The 19,953-nt window shown below is 31.8% G+C and overlaps 2 protein-coding genes across 4 annotated transcripts in view; one reads left to right on the forward strand and one right to left on the reverse strand.

Moving 5' to 3' along the window:
- Positions 1–13,332, reverse strand: part of LOC139511784 (golgin subfamily A member 2-like) — a 29,103-nt gene extending 15,771 nt beyond the window's left edge. The window contains exons 1-14 of one of the 2 annotated variants that reach the window (XM_071298842.1): positions 13,076–13,200; positions 10,956–11,117; positions 10,432–10,484; positions 9,740–9,775; positions 8,296–8,359; positions 7,773–7,829; positions 7,073–7,153; positions 6,739–6,840; positions 5,167–5,260; positions 4,777–4,883; positions 4,198–4,256; positions 2,587–2,647; positions 1,061–1,234; positions 502–609 (exon numbers count right to left, since the gene is read on the reverse strand). In XM_071298842.1, coding sequence (XP_071154943.1) covers positions 502–609; positions 1,061–1,234; positions 2,587–2,647; positions 4,198–4,256; positions 4,777–4,883; positions 5,167–5,260; positions 6,739–6,840; positions 7,073–7,153; positions 7,773–7,829; positions 8,296–8,359; positions 9,740–9,775; positions 10,432–10,484; positions 10,956–11,117; positions 13,076–13,123 — 1,206 coding nt within the window. In that variant the 5' untranslated portion in view covers positions 13,124–13,200. Of the gene's footprint in view, positions 1–501; positions 610–1,060; positions 1,235–2,586; positions 2,648–4,197; positions 4,257–4,776; positions 4,884–5,166; positions 5,261–6,738; positions 6,841–7,072; positions 7,154–7,772; positions 7,830–8,295; positions 8,360–9,739; positions 9,776–10,431; positions 10,485–10,955; positions 11,118–13,075 lie in introns of both variants that reach the window. The other variant, XM_071298843.1, reaches the window with a different exon arrangement.
- LOC139511787 (ribonuclease H2 subunit A-like) lies at positions 13,191–19,612 on the forward strand. Of its 2 annotated transcripts, none has more exons than XM_071298847.1 (2): positions 13,191–13,208; positions 18,510–19,612. In XM_071298847.1, the coding sequence occupies exon 2, from the start codon at positions 18,554–18,556 to the stop codon at positions 19,475–19,477; it is 924 nt and encodes a 307-aa protein (XP_071154948.1). In that variant the 5' UTR covers positions 13,191–13,208; positions 18,510–18,553; the 3' UTR covers positions 19,478–19,612. The 2 variants fall into 2 exon arrangements, with proteins under 2 accessions (XP_071154948.1, XP_071154947.1); XM_071298846.1 differs by lacking the exon at positions 13,191–13,208 and adding an exon at positions 13,291–13,410.
- The last annotated feature ends 341 nt before the right edge of the window (positions 19,613–19,953 follow it).

Raw genomic sequence — 19,953 nt, forward strand, 5'->3', positions numbered from 1 at the left:
ATAAAGGATTGAAACAAGAATGTGTCCAAAGTACATGGATGCCCCACTTGCACTATCATTTCTATGTTCAGTGGACCATGAATTTGGGGTCAAAAGTATAATTTGGCTTAAAATTAGAAAGATCATATCATAAGCGACATGTGTACTAAGTTTCAAGTTGATTGGACTTCAGCTTCATCAAAAACTACCTTGACCAAAAACTTTAACCTGAAACTCGCATTCATTTTCTATGTTCAGTGGACCGTGAAATTGGGGTCAAAAGTCTAATTTGGCTTTAAAATTAGAAAGATCATATCATAAGCAACATGTGCACTAAGTTTCAAGTTGATTGGACTTCAGCTTCATCAAAAACTACCTTGACCAAAAACTTTAACCTGAAGCTGGACGGACGAACGAACGAAAGCACAGACCAGAAAACATAATGCCCCTCTACTATCGTAGATGGGGCATAAAAATGTCGAACTGCCCAAATATTTTTTGGAATCCCTATTGATGAATTACCTGTTCTGTTAACTTTTTATTATGTCCCTGTAACTGGTCCATGTACTGTTGATATTGTTCACTTAGCTGGTCTTTTTCTGTACTCACTCTTTGGAATGCCTCTGTATACTGAAAGCAGTAAAAAAGATTAATATTACATCATCAATTACAAATTTTTCATTTAGTAATCAAGATTTGCATAATTTACCAGCATTGTTCAACCATCTACTTTACATCATGTACATACCAAAATTAATGAGAGCATTTTAAATACAGAAACTTGATTTACAAAAACATATGAACTACCACTTTTTCAATATCTACATTTACATGCATCTCAAAATAATTTTAACTTTAAAAGAATTACAAAAATTATAATATACAATTTGCATCAATAAATTGTCTGTAAAATTTTCTGCACAGATATTGTCAAAACCATCAATTTAGGTTTCAATGAAAATACTATTCCCGAATCCTTAAAATTAAAAAAATTAAATAAATCCATAGTAAATGGAATTGTAAATTCACTTAGAGAACACAAATATGAATATTACAATCATTTTTCAGTTTTTGACCATACCTCATGGATTTTAGTGAGTAATTCTTCCTTTTCTTGTTTTAGTGTTTCTACAATTTTAAGAGATTCCTGTCCTCCATCCTGGTGACTAGATACTTGTTTACTATATAATTCTGCCATTTCTAATTTATTTTTTAGTTCATCTATTGACTGTTCTAATCCTGTACATTCAGTTACCTGTAAATGTTTAGAAGTTATGTTATTTGGATTGGAAACACTTTTAAGACCATTTAAACACATGTCATCAAAGGTCAGAGATCAAACATGTGAAGATGGATAAAGTACATTAAAATTTTGCATGTATTGTCTTTTTATCAAAACATATCAGATATTGCTGTTTTTAAGTTATGTAAAGTTTTCTTTGTACAATTTTTCAGACTTCTGTATGTATTTTTTTTTTTTCTCTCGGTTTTGGCATTGGTATTCTTGTTTTTTCTTTGACTAATAATTTTCACTTGTCTTTATGTTGTCTTTTGCCTCTCTTTATACTAAGTCATTGTACATTACAAATAGTTAAGCTATAGGACTGCTGACAGTCTAACATGTAAGAAATTCAAAACTCTTAATGCAAATCTGTAAGACAAATTATAATACATTTAATCATCTTATGAACCAGTGAAGGATGTATTAGATTTAAAACTTTTGTAACTTTTGATTTTTCTATATCTAGGGGTAATAAAATGCTTTGCCGAGCGCAGCCTGATACAATGGCAGTGGTCCAACCCTGCACAGTTTGGGCAAATTTGGATACAATATTCAAGCTTGATACTGTCTGAATTTTGATTGTATTCAAATTTTTGACATAATAAAGGTTTCTGACACAAAATAAATGAGATCAAATATCTAACAAATCTATTGTGTAATACTGTGCAAATAAAGATTTCTTCTTTAAACTTTTCAAAAATTTGAAATTTGTAAATTTTGGAAAAAAAATATGAATTCCTTAAAATTGGAAAAAATATACCTCCAAAACCTTTTTGAACCCCCTACCCTCCCTCTTTAGAGCAATTACCCAAAGACTCAATCCCATCCTTCACTCTGTAGTATGGAACCTTGCAGTACAATTTCAGAAAGGTTCATACACTTAAACACAAGTTAATGTCTTGAAACTAGAAAAGTGCTTGATTTTTGCCCTTTTTGGCCCCTCATTCCAACAAGTTTGGGGCAATTATTCCCAAACTCAATCCCAGCCTTCCCTTTGTGATATGGAATCTTGTGGTACAATGTCAAAGAGATACATACACTTACACACAAGTTATTTGTCTGGAAACTACAAAAAGTGTTGTTTTGGGCCCCTTTTGGGCCCTTAATTCCTAATCTGTTGGCCCCACAACCCCTTAATGTACCTTCTAAAAATATTTCATAGAGATCCATTCACTTAAACTTAAGTTATTGTCTGGAAACCAATGTGTCTTCGGACGACAACGCAGATGACGACGACATCATACCATTATATGATGCGGTCTTATAAAACAGAGGCCTTTTCTTTTGACTGCAATTGTTTTCCTTCTTGATCATGGATTACCTACCTTTGCTTGAAGTTTACCAGACAATTCAGAAGTCTGCTGTTGTAGTTCTTCATTTGATTTGCTGTTAAAAGAAAATGGCATATTAAAGTTATTTTCATTACACAACTGTAAACATTTAACACACAAAATTTTGTCCATAAGACACAATTGCCTAGCTTATACCATCTAACTTCAATGTTCTGTGTATAAATCTGGTTCAAACCATAACTTGAAAGAAAAACTTTTTTTTTTAATTTCATATAATAATGATTATGAGCACCTTAGTTTCAAGTTGAATTGACCACAACTTCCTAGTTATCTCCCTTTGACATAATATGGGACATAAGGACTAACTAAATGAAAGACCAACATACAGGCTAGAAAACATACTATCCTAGGCAGGGCATACAAATATATAGCTTTTTCGACTAAAGTCGAAGGCTCTACAAAAACCATTATAGGTTAAAGTCTTCAACACGGAGCCTTATCTATAACAAGAGGCTGTCACAACGACAGCAAACCGGATTTATTAATATTTATTTGTGTCCTGGCAATATCACAAGAACCATTACTGATGAATGGTGAAAGTGAAAATCGTCAATATCAAATTTGACCTCCATTTTGTCATCAGTATCAACATCTTAAAATTTAAAAAGCTGATTGAATGGTTCATTAGTAAATTCAACAACGTGAATGGAAACGCCATTTCACAATCTTTCAAGAACCATAACTCCTGAACAGTAAAAGTCAAAATCGTCATAATTGAACTTGACTTTTAATTTGCCATCAGTAACAACATATAAAAATTTCAAAAGCTTTGGTTGAATGGTTCATGAGAAAATGCATGGACACGACTGGAAACACCATTTTTCAATCTTTCAAGAACCATAACTCCTGAACGGTAAAAGTCAAAATCGTCATTATTGAACTTGACCTCCATTTTGTCATCAGTGACAACATATTAAAATTTGGGAAGCTTATGTAGAACAGTTCATGCGTAAATGCACGGACACGACTGGAAACTCCATTTTTCAATCTTTCAAGAACCATAACTCCTGAACGGTAAAAGTCAAAATCGCCATTATTGACATTTGACCTCCATTTTGTCATCAGTAACAACATATTAAAATTTGGGAAGCTTAGGTAGAACAGTTCATGCGTAAATGCACGGACACGACTGTAAACTCCATTTTTCAATCTTTCAAGAACCATAACTCCTGAACGGTAAAAGTCAAAATCGCCATTATTGAACTTGACCTTCATTTAGTTGTCAGTAACAACATATTAAAATTTTAAAAGCTTTGGTTGAACGGTTCATGAGTTAATGCATGGACAACATTTGATTCCCGCCCGCCCGCCCGACCGCCGTACATCCCCAAATCAATAACCGACATTTTTGTCACAAAAATCCGGTTAAAAATAAGCTCCAAATGGAGCTTTCTTTGACAGAAGCCATATTAATTATGTGTATCAGTGGGGAAAAATGTGAAAGCATAAAAATATAGTATATATGTCAATACACATAATTAACAGTGCCTGGCATTGTTTCATAGCCTGGTTGGTTTGGGTGAAAAAATTATTTAATTAACAGCATTTTAAAATAAATAATAACAAATTTTTATTCAGACTTACTTTGCTTTATACAAATCCAATTTTAATCTGTCAACATCTTTAGCATAGTCTTTACTACTCTGAAATCAAAAAATAATTAATCAATTTCTTATCTCACTCTCAGAGAAAATATATATATGAACATTACCATCTCCCAAACTGGGATCAAACATACACTTCAAGTAGACAGATATTGATTACTTAAATGAAAGATATCTACTATTACAAGCTGATGTTAAAATAAATAGTGGCAATGCTAATAATTTCTTTTGTCTTAATACATTGATGATCATTGCATGGCTTTTACTCCTAAATCCAAGGTTACAAAAACGTGTAAGTGCTTCATTATTGTCACAGCAATTTTCTGAAATTCCCCATACAAAAAGTAGTAATTGTTTTATAGAATATTTTTTTTGCATGCATTGGACTCTTGAAAGCACTTTGACATTTCAACTTTGGCAGAGTGTCATATTCTTTTTGTTACAGTCAATATGTCAGTGAAATTCAAAAATTGCATCTATAGGTGGTTACACCATTTTGAAAAAGCTATGTATGATTTAATGCAACAACCCCTTAGTAACAAATCAAACTGTACAATACCTTTTGAAACTGTTGACTAGATGAACTTGTTGTTGAAAGACTTCTTTCTAGATCTGCTACTCTTTGTCTTGAAGCTTTTAATCTTCCTGAGAGTTCTTCTATTTCATCTATTATAAACAAATTATGAAGAGATATAATTTTGAAAGCAACTCTTTAATGACATATATTATCCAAAGCTAGTTCTCTTTTAAAATGTATTCTTTAAAATACAATACTTGGTAATAATGACCAACGATGTGAACAACTTATTCATCAAAAGAACTACTGTACATATTGTATGTAAATGTATTTCATAGAAAAAGAAGTTGTAATATTCTTGTACTTATTACAAAATTTTTAAGGCAATCAAATACATATTTTTAAACAATTGCAGTTATTTTGGATACTTACTAAACCTGGTCTCAGCTAATTTCTGTGACTGGTTTAACTGTGATTGTGTCTCAGTTTTTTCTGCCACTAATATGCCAATTGTTTGTATATGTACCTTAAAAGAAAAAGTAAAAGAAATATAAATAATAATCAAGTTCAAATATATGTAAATAAATTATAATGTAATAATTAACATAAAATGATTAAGTGTTACTGAAGAATATTTATGATTTTCAGTAATAGTCCACGTCTGAACTCTGCTTTCAACTTCACTGTTTCTCATATTTTTTAAAACTTGAAATCAAAAGACATTTTGTTATGCCAAAACATTTAATAATAAAGTAAATTTATCTGCATCAGCAGTATTTGCTAGCCGACTGTCTGATAGACAAAGCCACTGTATCTATTTTCACATGCTGCTTAGCACTTCCTAGCCCACTTTGCTCACTTTATATTTTCCTGATTTTTTTTTTTTTTTTTTTTTAACTTTTTCTATACTTTAAGTATTGATGAAGATTTATATTTAAGTTATTTTCTACTAGACAAATGCATACAAACAAAAATTGGTTAATGTTCAGAACAAATACAAAATAAAGGTGTGATTTCATCATAACTCATATATCTACTAGCAATGTACTAATTTTTGACATTCATAACATGAAATAAAGAGACTGTTAGTCGGCTTATACTGGGTTGAATAGTTGTGTCATTGGCAATCATACCACATTGCAACCATTTATATAAATTAAAGAACCTTAGTGAGCACGCTCACATACCCCACGTCCCCACATTGTCATTGGAGAAATTAAATAAGTGTAAGAAAAAAAAATTGTATAAGAAAAAATATTGAATGATAATTTCCTGTCAATATGCACATCAACATAGTATGTTCTTATTATCTACAAAATTTCATGAAATTCTGTTGTGTGGTTTCAGAGGAGTTGAGATGACAAACTGTTGCAGAAGTACATTGAAGCAAATAAGTTCAAAGGGGTGTAACTCCTAGAAAAAAAAAATGAATTGTAATTTCCTGTCGATATGCACATCTACATAGTATGTCCTTATTATCTACATAGTTCATGAAATTCTGTTGTGTGGTTTCAGAGGAGTTGAGATGACAAACTGTTGAAGTAGTACCTTAAAGCAAATAAGTTCAAAGAGATGTAACTCCTAGAAAAAAAATTGAATCGTAATTTCCTGTCAATATGCACATCTATATAGTATGTCCTTATTATCTTAAAAGGTTTCATGAAATTCTGTTGTGTAGTTTCAGAGGAGTTGCGATGACAAACTGTTGCAGTAGTACATTAAGCAAATAAGTACAAAGGGGCGTAACTCTTATAAAAAAAAATTGAATCGCAATTTCCTGTCAATATGCACAACTACATAGTATGTCCTTTTCATCTGAAAAGGTTTCGTGAAATTCTGTTGTGTGGTTTGAGAGGAGTTGCGATGACAAGAAACAGGACTGACGGACGGACGGGTCAAAAACATCATACCCTCCGCAACTTTGTTGCGTGGGGTATAATAAATGTGTGAACCAAAAGTCTGTCACAAATTTCAGTCTGCTGAACACTGGTTTGCCTAACTTACCTGAAGTTGTTCTTTTAATGGTCCTAGTTCCTGTTTCTGTTTTGTAAGAAAATTTTCTCTTTCCCTCTCTAGTTGGCCTTGTAGATTTTTAGAATGATCTCTCTATAATAATAAAAAAGGCTCATGTAGGGTATAGGGAAATAGTTCTGTATGTCTATCTACTAACATTTACATGAAAAATACTTTTTGGTCTGTAATATCAATTGTTATAAAGCATTGATTAAAACTAATTTGAAATGTTTCGTTTCCTTAAATAACTAAAAACTTGAAATTGATGTAAACAAAAAATCTTGACATAAATGTATAGTAAGTATTATTACGATAAATCACTTACAATCTGTTGTATTTGTAGATTTAATTGCTCATTAGCCTGGGAATGTTTCTCTAACAAAGCAGCAAGATCTTGATTCCTTCTCTGCAAAATAATCATATTACAGTGTCTACTCACATATAGTGTTATTATATGTATATAATTTCTTATATTTTCTTCCAAATATTCATCCAAGCCACAAAACAGATAGCACACTATGATACCACTGCTTTAGGTATTCTGTAAACTGGATGATGATGAGCAATGAATGTGAAATTTTAGTTTTAACTTTTACATGTTATTGGTAGTTTGTAAGAAAATTGCTATGATTTTATTGGACTGACGGAACAGAATAGCAGAGGCAGTTTACTTCCTGCCTACAGGGGCATAATAAGGTGTATATCAAACTGTTTATTAGACCACACCTTAAAATTTTCAATTGATTGTTGGTGTCAAGTAGTTAATAAATATTTAAAAAAAATCAATTATATAGCATTAGACTGAAAAGCTTTGATATGATGTTTGTCAGTGTTTTGTGACTTTTGAGATGTATAGCAGTCTTTGTATAATTTAGCTTTAATGTATTTTTGTTTGTTTTGAGTGAACTTTAACACATCAATCTCTTTTATCAAAGTTTGCACATACATTCATTTGAAAATAATTGATCGATTTATTGGTTGCCCAGACATTCATTTGAAAATGAAGCACATTTAATATTACTTACTTCAAGTTCTTCTACACTTGATGTATCTAAATCCTCTGCTCCGATCAATGCACTCGACTGAAACATAATGATTTCTTCATTAGTATAACAAATATAGAATTATGATCATTTTTTTCTATGGTATGCAGCAGTCGATTGAACTTGGCAGCGAGTGCAATGAAACATGTAACTTTACCAATTACAATTTTTTATAAAATATTTTTGTAAAAATGTGACAACCTTCTTTTAAAAAAAACCCCAAAACATTAGTAAGTACATGAAACGTGTTTCTCAAACAATAATTAAAGAAATACAGCTAATGATAATGTTTCATATTGTTTGAGTTAATTTGCAACAGATACTGGATTCATGTGACCTTGCCATGATGTATTGACAATAAGTGCACTTTGGAGCATGTCCATATGCTGGAAGTCCACTTTTGTAGAGGTCTTTATGAAGACTGTGTCTCTATTCAATTTTTAAAAGCTAATTTCCCCATTTTACAACTATAAAATTAAAACAGCAACAAAAATGTTTGTTATACCTCTGCCAAAAGACCATTTAACTGTCTGGATAGCTGATGTAGACTTTCTGTGGAGGCTGTAGTCCTGAATAATACATGTCAATCATAAATATAGCAATCCCTTAACATACGATATGTGACTATGACACTAATGTTTTATTTGAGTTAACCATAACTTTTCAATATCAAAGTGTAAAATTCAACATTGTGTTCTGAATTAAATGTGAGGTCAATATAATGTAACAAGTAAAAAAATCATATGAAAATACATTTTGCCTTTTCTACAATGTATGATAATTAAACCTTCATACTTTTGTATATTATGTGTATCTAATATAAATGTATAACCAGTTAAATTTGAAAAAAATAAATAATGAATGAAAATTTAGTTTTCTTCCAGTCCAATTTCTCTGCAATTCTAGGTCTACATAAAGGGAAAGTCTGGCAACAAGAATAAGATATATGTTGGTAATATAGTGAAAATTGTTCAAAAACATATTTCTAATATTATAATCTGTATACACATAGATGCAAATAAAGTCAGATACAGATCATCGATAATATAAGTTGAGTATTTATATCAACAGTTACTAAAAGAGACCAAGGGTTCTTAAAGAATTAGTGGGAGGATATCATTTGTAGTATCATAAATACATCTGTTACAAAGTAGCAATCAACAATTCTAATTAATAGCATTAATGTCAAGAGCTTAATAATTCATGTTAAATTTAATCTAATTGTCATTTCTTTAAATATCTATTTACTGGATAATAATGTATCAAAAAAATTTTCTACTATTAATCAACTTAAGAACATTTTTGAGACTAATTTTTTCAAAAAGAGTGGAACAAATTAAACATCATGGATTGATAAAATACAATAACCCTTTTCATTAAACACAGGTTAACAATTTTCATCGGATAAACATTGAAATTTATAAAATTTCTTCAAAGATTCAACATGTTCAATATTAAGATTTTATCATCATCATGATCATGTACACATTTATTTTCTCTAGAATTTCACCAAATATGTTGTTAGAGCACTTTTGAAGTTGTAGTGAAAGATTATGTTGGGAAAAAAATCATTAAGAAATGCGTGCATACCATTCAAAACTAATATTTCTAATTCTTAAACTGTCTCATGCTGATTACACATGGAAATGTTTTGAACAGTTACATCAGATCAACACAAATAGGTTCAAAGTTCAATTTCTGCCAGTCACAAGTAGGTATAAATAATAAATAAATACTACAACAAAACTAAGATCCACAATTATCAGGCCTTACAAGTAAACAAAATGTTAGTATTAAACCTTACTCTTAATTCAAAGACCCTTTAAGATACTACACAGGAGAAATATCTCATCATAGTTCAACAATGTAATTTAATAATAGTACCTCATCTACATGTGACCAACAACGTAAGGAAACAGATTAGTATGAAAGAAGAAAACTGAAAGTACCTTCCTGGAGACAAATTAGGATGTGTTTTCATTTTACTGGATAATAAAAAAACATAAATCATTTCCGGAATATTTCATTAAAAAATATATGGTATATATAAAGCATTTGTAAAGGGAAGCCTCATTCATGGACAATATTTTAGGAACAGTGTTTGTCTTTCTTATACCTGATGTTATACCTGATAATAAGTTTTACAAAAGGATTAAGATTAAAGATATAAAATTTTAATTTAAAAACAACATTTCATATAAAGCATGTATACTATTACCGCAATAGTATTCATTCCGCAAAACACTGCATGGATATTAAATTAGTTTAACTATAGTAAGTAAGTTAGCAACAATTTTTTCAAGTTAGTAAATTGTTTATCTTTATATACTGTAAACCAACTTATTTTCGCAAGGAGAAAAATAACGTGAATATAAATCTTCGCGAATAGGTAAATCGTTATTAATCTACATCAAGTAAATAAGAAAATCGCGAATTTTAAAAGGCGCGAAACGGACTAGAATTGGTAAAACGCGAAATAAAGTATCCGCGAAAATAAGTTGGTTTACAGTATGTTCATTTGTGTGTTTACATGCACATATGTTGAATATGTCTATAAAAAGAAAAAAGGATGCAAACTTTTAATCATATGAAATATCTACATTGTACATATTGTAGGATGTTTGGTGTATATTTAACCTACTTTAGATCTTCACTATCTTTTCTGTTTTCTATGGAGTCTGGAGAATCTTTGGTCTGAATTTAAATAGGAGACTTTCAGATTACTAAATCTACACACATACAAGCAAATGTAAATACAAATGTATATAACTTTTTTTACATACTTATAAAATTCTACAATAACACTAAACTTCTTTAATAACATACAGGTATTCATCTAATAACTGTCATTGTTGGTTGACTAACAAGTGTAGACAAGTGAGCATTACTTGGATATATATGCTAGTGAGGAATTATACAATAAATATTAAATCTATAAGAAATATTTGCTCTCTCAAAGAATATCTAATATCTAATGTAGAAAATTTTGTTTTATTCATAATTTAAAAAAAAATCTACTACATACTGAAATTGAAACATGTCCTATCAGTAAATGTATCTATTACAAAAACATTAATTACATCATTACAGATAGAATATGTTTTACTCAGATCTTATCTGCTTTAGAATAACAAGGTACAAATGTTTGTCTTGAAAGTGTTTTACCTGGATTATATCTGTTGCAGAATTACCATTTAGGTTTTGGAATGTGTTTTCAGCTGTATGCTTAATTTCATTTTCTGGGTTCTGTGTACTTTCGTCATTAATCTTAGACTTTTTAGCATTTGCTGGAGAAGTTTTCCCAGTTTTCTTCTTAAACTGGTTCAACTGAAACAGAAATATAAAATTTATCCATTCATTACTGCAATTTAATTAATTATAATATGCCAGTCAAAACCAATAATCTTTCAGTTCACTAAGTTCCAAATTAAATATCTCTTTTCACATTTATGTTTTCTAGTTAGCATGGTTAGTGAGTCGACTCATGCTCCTGTCACGAGAGCATTCAATAAAGTATTATTTTCTTTTCATGAATATAACAATTTAATTTGTAAATTTTTGCTGCATATCAATCAATCCCTTTGGAATTTTCCCCCAAACTTCTCTAACCTAGCTGTATACATTTGTCCATATGCAGATAAAATCGCATGTTCCAGAACAGTAATTTGTATTGTAGAAAGTTTTAGGAAAATTCCTTTCCAAAACAAAACACCTGTCAACCCAATTAATGCACAAACACACACAATATAAAATAGTATGGACAATTCAATTGTAACCAATATGTCTTAAAATGCAATTTCCCACTGCTCAGTATATATTTAGCAGCATACCAGTCAACCTCTGAAACCTTTAAAGAGGGAGATCTCCCCTGCTTTGTCATAGATTTTGCATGAACGACATTTTCAAGTTAAATACATTTGTATATGACCTGTTTCTACAAAACTCCAACAAAAGTTAAATAAATATACTTTTTTCTTTGATTCACTGTTATAATCTATACAAGCTTGGGTTTTCAGCCTGTTTCAACACCTTCTACAATGTTCAAGTCTCATAGCTCATAATATTCCATATTTTGATTTCTTTATATATATATATGAGTTCTTTACTATTTACAAGCACGCTTACAAACATCGAACAGACCACCAGCAGAAATTCAATGATTTGAAAAAAGATTTATTGCCTAGTGAACTTGGTCATAAAAATTAAAATAAATCATTCAAATCTGCTCGACATTAGGATTTGCATTCATCTATATCTTTTTTACTCTGCCGCTTGATCTAGACAGACCTCTATCTTATTGGACTGGAGTTTACATTAGGGAGCTACCATTTGATTTTTATGGGGGGGGGGGGGGGCTAGGATGAAAAATGTTGTCCTGAATTTTTTTTTAGTTGTAATCTCTGTCCTGCCTTTTTATTTTTCACTCTATTCTGTCCTGCATTTTTTTTAGTTTATCCTGACTTTGTTAACCTAAATTGTCATCCTGACTTTTTTTTTGCAAGTGTCTCATCCTGCCTTTTTTTTTTAATCAAAATTCCTGTCCTGCCTATTTTTTTCAAATTTCATCCTAGCCCCCCCCCCCCATAAAAATCAAATGGTAGCTCCCTTACATAGCAGGACTGAATTGTGATTCCTAATTATATATGGAAGGGACATTAAAAATTCTGTCAGACCTAAGTTTTCAAATGATTGCTGATTGTTAGGTTTATTTCTATATTGAAATCAATGAATAAGTCATGAGAAATACAATCTTCGGTTATTCTAGGTCAAAATATAAAAGCAAGATATAATTTCGTCGTTTGCACAGGGGTATCCTACTCAAAACAAGACTCAGAGGGTTGGTAGGTATGTTTCGAGGCGTCTGTCTTGTACATTTGCAGAAGTGCTAGAATTGATCACTGTTGATTAACTGTTTTTACCACCAAGTTGCGGACCAAGGCTCCTACGCTCCAGCTCATTTTGCCTTAATGATCATATCAGTTATGCTGATTAATACTATATCACAGCAAACAGACAGTCCCTATTAATTTAATAACATGTATCAGCTCATTTGAGCTGATGTTTTCTTTATTTGCCGACTCTAAATAAAGCTTATTTTTTTATTATTGTGTGCATAAACGAACTGATGAACCGGCTGCTGTCAAAATAAAAGAAGAGAGAAAGAAAGAAAATATACAGAAACCAAACTGTACATATCGGTCATTTGATTTGGAAAAAATGCTCTTCCTTTACTGTACAATATATATAAATTGAGTGATAAAGGGATAATGGAATAGGATGATAACCTTCTTCCTAGCAGCAGCGATTTTCTCCCGTTTCGCAGTGTCGGCCATTCTTTACCGGATATTGCATGTGCGTGCGCATTTTCATGACACGCAGTCAGTTTGTAAAGAATCTACACGTTTAAAACGTTTTCAGGTAACTTTTTCAGTCTTGTACAACTAAAAATTACATTAACTTTCAAAAATCAAACGTTTTGCACTCCTTGTAGGAAAAGAAGTTTAGATACAGTTTACGACAGCTTTTCGGAGCATCTCTGTCTGTTTCCATAGATAAAAATGGCGCGAAAGTGAGAAGACCACAAATTTTTACCCTGAAGATCTTTGAGCTGTTTAATAAAGTAAGTCCACATTACTATATCTTGAATTTCATACTTAATATAAAACATATGAAAACGAGTTGCCTCTATCAAGCACGCTCCAGTTCAAAATTGTTAAATCCAAAATAATTTAAACAGTTATCAGTCAGTAGAAATTTTAATTTTATCTTCATTATATGTTTATGTGTTAAGAATCAGAATGTATTGTTTATTGTTGTCATTATGTCCCGCCAGGGGCCCTTAATTGGAAATAAAGAACTTTGAACTTATAATTAAGGATTTGTATATCCTTGTTATAATTTATTATAATAATTTATTTTATCATTATTAATTTGACATTAATTTGATTTCAAAAATTTATACTGTTCATGTAAACAGCACCTTTATGAGAGTCCTAAAGGGGATACCTACATGACGAACAATGGTAAAAATTCTTGCTGAATGAAGTGAACCAGTAATTTTTATGATAAAACGTACACTTTCTTTTATAGTCCAATATATACATTGTATTATAGGTTCATGTACATCATACAATCATTAGTATGAAATTAATGTTGATTGTTCTGCTCCATGTGCATGTTGCGGGTGCTGTGATTAGCAATAGAATATTTGTTTGTTTGTACATTTATATATAAGTTTTGTTTTTATACGACCCCAAAAAATTTTTGGGATTGGGCCTAAAATAAAATTTCATTTGTTTGGCATTGCCGCCCGACCCACTGAAAAACTTGCCGCCCAAATAATTTTATTTGCGTTTCAGAAATATATTTTTTTTAATTTAAAAATATCGAAATTGTGCCGGAAATTGATCGTATCCACCGAGTTTGTTCCTGGCTTTACTTATTTCAAATCATGATCTTAAAAGCGCTTGCCTTACACTGTATTGGGAGCAAACATTTAAATGACATGAAATAGAAAAAGTCTGCCAAAAGTAATATCAAAGAGGCCGGCAGGGGAAGGCATCTCCCTATGCTGCAATGTTAAAACCCATTCAAGGCGTATGATGCCATTATAAGGCATCACCTTGGTACCGCCGTATGATGCCTTAATGCATCACCTTGCTACGGCCGCGTGATGCCATAATGCATCATGGAAAACGAAAAATACTCTGACCTACTTTCAGTTTTAATATTAGATCAATTACGTAAAGCTGTAAAGCGTACGTTACCACAATGTGTGAACAGGTTTCAATTATTAATATTATGTATAAATTTTGACAATAAAAGTCATTGGTATGTCATTTCTTCGTACTTTCGATTTGCGTTCATGATAAAATAATATGCCGCCATTTTTTTTAATTTTGTTGACATGTGTAGTCAACGTGATCGCTTTAAAAAATGAAAGGTCATATCCTTACACACAAAATATTTAAACCATGTGTGTACCGCTGTTTTAAAAATTAATAATATTTACTTATGACTGTTTAATAAAAAAGATAAGCCGGTAATGGCTGTCTCTTTCTGTATCATCTTCGCATGTTGTTGATTTACGCTCTGTTGACGATCGGAAGATGGATTTTATCAAAATTCAAATTTCAGCTATTCTTTGAAAGAAACGTTCTGAGAGACCTTGTAGAGGACTCAGATTTATCTTTTGTAAAGCAGAAACAGATGATTTCTGCTTGAATTTGTCGCTTCATGAGATAGAAGTTTTTCACCGGGACATCACAGAACAAATATGCGTGGCTCTTACATTTGATGAACTTATTAAATATTTGAAATTTATCATTGACAAATTTTCCCTTGAACCAGAGAACAAAGTATCTACTATAGTCAGACCCACAATGATGCATTCAAGATAATTATGGCTGTAAGCACCAAAGCTTAAAGACCATAATGATTTACAGGTTTATAGTAGTTTTGTACCAGTAGATGCTAGCCTGGAACAAAACATACATATTTTAAAGACTAGCATCTTGTGTCAATTGAAGTACTTCCCCCTTTTCTTGCCTTTCTTCTTAACATGAATAAGATAATTCTTAAAACATAAAAGATACTGACAGAAACATATTTATAAATGAATCCAGTGTACTAGTGATGAATAAAATCCCCTCTTTTTCCACAATTCTAAGGGCTCATTAATTTATCTGTATTCATGTAATGCATGTCCAGATTTCTGTTAATCAAACAAGCATTACAACCAATAATTTATTTATCTGCAAAAATTGTCTGTCCTGCTGCATAATTCCATTTTGAATTTATCATACGTTTTAAATCCCTGAAAAACCTTGCACTTGGATAATATTAGTATAAACACCATGTCTATTTGTGCCAACCTTCCAAATTTTTGATATTTTGCTATCCTAATTTGGAACAGATCCTTTATCCTCAAAACTTATCAGGCATGTTTTTATTGTAGTTCGTCACACCTTACATGTATGATTACTAGCCTCCAGGTATTGGTTTGAGCCCTAGTTGGGCAGTTGCAAAATTAAGGTTTGATTTTCATGTCAGATGTGATAAGGTTAGTCAGTTTCCTCCCACAGGTTGCCATTTTCCTTCAAGTACTACGGTTTAGTATGGCACTAAAACTGACTGCCATGAAATTACCCATATGGTGTAGAAAGTGATGTTTATAAAACCAAAGCAAAGTTTTAAATCTTTGTCCATTTGTACAAGGAGCCGTAGTGGTTGAGCCATTTAAATTATGGTAATTTTACCAAACTGTGACCACAACTTCAAGATGTGACATCAGGCCTCTGTTCAATGGGCAGTCCCACAATAAAAGTTCAATTTTCATGTCATACATTTTATATGGTTAATTTGTCAGTTTCCTGCCTCAGTTCTGTGTTTTTTTTCTGGGTACTTTGGTTAACTTTGCCAATAAAACTGACTGTCTTACGTGAAATTATCCATATGATGTAGAATGTGACATTGATGGTTGACTCCTTTCAAAGAAACCACCAGCATGTACACACAACAATGCTGCAATGCTTGAGACAACATTGATCTGGAGACTTCATGATTTACATGTATAAGGCTTTTAAATGTAAAAAAAAAAAAATCCCTACCTACCTACCCACCTGCTGATAGTGTGGGTCGGCAATGCCAAACAAACAATATTTTAAGGGTGGCCTTGTATAATGGTATGATGACTGATGTCGTCGTCGTCCGAAGACACTTTGGTTTCCTGAAAATAACTTTTGTTTAAGTGAATAGATCTTTTATGAAATTTTTTCAGAAGGTTCAATACACCAAAAGGAAGGTTGGGATCAGTTTTGGGGATGATGGTCCCAACCATTTAGGAATTAGGGGCCCAAAAGGGGCCTAAAACAAGCATTTTTCTAGTTTCAGGAGTATAACTTGTGCACAAGTATTTTAATTGCTCTGAAATTAAACCGCAATGTTTAAAACCACAAGTAGAAGGTTTGGATTCATTTTAGGGATTATGGGGCCAAAGTTTAGGAATTCAGAACCAAAACGAGCATTTTCTAGTTTCCAGACAATTACTTGTGTGTATTTGTATGGATCTCTCTGAAATTGTACCACAATGTACCATATAACAAAGGGGAGACTGGGATTAAGTTTTGGGTTAATTGCCCCAAAATTGTAGGAATAAGGGGCCAAAAAGAAGCATGCATGTTTCTAGTTTCCAAACAATCATGACAATAAGTTGTGTTTAAGTGTATGGATCTCTCTAATATTGTACTACAAGGTTCAATACTACAAAGGAAAGCATGGGATTGAGTTTAAGGGTTATTGCCCCAAGGGGGGTTTCAAAAAGTTTGGGGGGGAGGGGGGATTTTGCTTTTACCATTTTTTAAAGGGATTTCTTTTTTTTCAGAATTTTTTAAATTTCGAATTCTGAAAAGTTTCAAGAAGAAATTTTCAATTGCACAGTATTGTGCAATAGATTTGTTAGATTTTTGACCACATTAATTTTGTGACAAAAACCTATATTATGTCAAAAATTTGATCACAATCCAAATTCTGACAGTATCAAGCTTGAATATTGTGACTAAATTTGCCCCAACTGTTCAGGGTTCGACCACTGGGGATAAAGCTGTGCCCTGCGGAGCACCTGGTTTAATAAGTATATTTATGTGATTAGAAATTGCTTTACAACGTTCCAAGATGAGGGGTCAAGAGAAACCATTGGCTTATGAAAACTTTATCAGTTTAAATATTGCAGTAACTGTTCTCTCAAAGACTTTTTAGCATCATGATAATATGATGCTTATAGATTAGATGGTGTTGATGATGTGATGCTATGATTTCTTGAAGCCAGATTTTATTTCAAATTATCCTTTTTACCAGGATTATACATGTTTATGTGATTTTATGTGACAATGTTCTATTGTTCTGACAAACTGAATTACTGAACTGTTATTATTGAATGTAAATGTAAAAGTAGAACATGTATCAGGATTTCTTGTTTATTGTTGTAAATAAAGAACATTAGAATTTCTTGTACATTTTGACAGTTGTATATAGATATCTAATGAAAAGTGTAAATATTTATATGTAGAAATCAAAATGGAAGGTTTTGTTCAGGAAGCCTCTGTTTGTACAAAATGTATATTTGTTGCTCGTACAATTAAAGTGACATGCATGCACATACATGTAGCATTTAAATGACATTGCTTTAATTTATACAAGTATTTTGATTGATTGTCTAATTTGATTTCTAAGTCTCAGTACGATAACTGTGCTTTAGAGTTTTTAATATCACAAGGCTAGATGTCGTTTATAAGTGTTAGACTGAAAAAAAATTTCAAAAGGGGTAAATTTTTAATTTTGTCTGGTCAAACCAGAAACATTACATTTTTCCTTAACTTTCCTAGACATGGTTATGAAATTTCTGTTAAGAATACCGGTAATAAATAAACCTGAAAAATGAGCTATAAGACTGGTGTTTGATGATTTTGCAAAACAAAAATTTACAAGGAATGGCTCTGAAATATCATTTTTTCTTGAATAATGCATTTATATTTGAAATGTGCAGCAAGGGACATAAATCAGAATAATCCTATCAAAGAAAACCGATTTTAAACAGTTCATGTCATGCAGGTTGATTTTACAAACATAGGACCAGCAATGGGGATTGTTTATGATGCGAATGGTTATACAATATTCAAACAGAGGCACTGTTCTAAATTTTCTATTTTGATTTCTCTTCAGATCCAGGAGACGATTGCTTAATATCAGTAATTTTTAAAGTAAAAATGGAGGTAAAGGAGGAATTGGAAATTAAGTTGGAGAAAGAAGATAATATGAAGAATTTAATATTAGAATCTCCACTGCCAGATTGTGTCAAGTCAGAACCATGCTGGTTGGGAATTGATGAAGCAGGAAGGGGACCAGTACTTGGTCCTATGGTTTATGGAATTTGTTTTAGTCCAATATCCTTGAAGGAGAAATTTGGAGAAATGGGATTTGCTGATTCCAAGACCTTGACAGAAGAACAAAGAGAGAGCATTTTTGATAAGATAAATGAAGCCAATGATATGATTGGATGGATGGTCGAAGTGCTCTCCCCTACCTTTATATCAACTAGCATGCTCCGTAGAACAAAATATAACCTTAATGCTTTATCACATGACTGTGCCATCCGACTGGTGGCTCTCGCAATCGAAAGGGGGGCTAACATTGCTGAAGTTTACGTTGATACAGTGGGAGATCCAACTAAATACCAAGAGAAACTAAAAGGTATATTCCCATCAATAGACATAACAGTAGCAAAGAAGGCTGATTCTTTATACCCAATCGTTAGTGCAGCCAGTATATGTGCTAAAGTCACCAGAGATAAGGCTGTCAAAAAATGGAAATTCCAAGAAGATATAAATACAGAAGATCTTCAGTATGGCTCAGGTTATCCAGCCGATCCTAACACTAAAAGTTTCCTTGCAAACAATATGGACTATGTATTTGGTTTTCCACAATTTGTTAGGTTCAGTTGGTCTACGGCAGCCATTATTTTAGAAAAAGATGCAGCCCCAGTGAAATGGGAAGATGATGATGAAGATGAAAACGCTGACAAAAGCAATATGGCATTGACTTCATTCTTTTGTAAGAAGGATCATAACCCTAAAATGGACAGACATATTTATTTTAAAGATAGATGTATAGAAACAGTTCAAAAATTATAGTGCTGAGGTGCAAGAGATTATTCTTACTAAACCAAGGAGACTGCAGGCTAAATGAAGTCTGAGATTCCAAGTACATGTAGTTGTACCCATAATGTGTTCAGTTATTTAATCAATTAAATACAAATTAAACAACAAGTTTCTATTGGTTAACTATTTGATTCTGTGACGTCAATAAGCATTTAAAACTAAACAATTTAAAGGACTCAATAAGGTTTTTATCTTGCGTGTGACTTTCGTTGCAAAATGCCTGAGTAAGGTTTTGCTTTTCCAGCTGATGGGTCAACACTTGTTAAGTTTTCTGCTAATGTCCCATGAACTTGAACTACTTGTGATAGATCTATTATAATTTCTATAATGTTGCATTACTATCCAAATATATCTGACAATTTGATGACTATTTCGAGGCCTTTCCCCCTAGCTAGATCATGGTCATGATCAAGTGACTTTGAATTAATTAGCAATGCTGCTGTCTATTA

This window comes from Mytilus edulis, chromosome 2 (assembly GCF_963676685.1).
Source record: "Mytilus edulis chromosome 2, xbMytEdul2.2, whole genome shotgun sequence".
Lineage (NCBI taxonomy): Eukaryota > Metazoa > Mollusca > Bivalvia > Mytilida > Mytilidae > Mytilus > Mytilus edulis.

What these genes read in the sequence shown, in the direction of transcription:
- LOC139511787 (XM_071298847.1), top strand. Translation starts at nt 18,554, where the DNA reads ATGGAGGTAAAGGAGGAATTGGAAATTAAGTTGGAGAAAGAAGATAAT.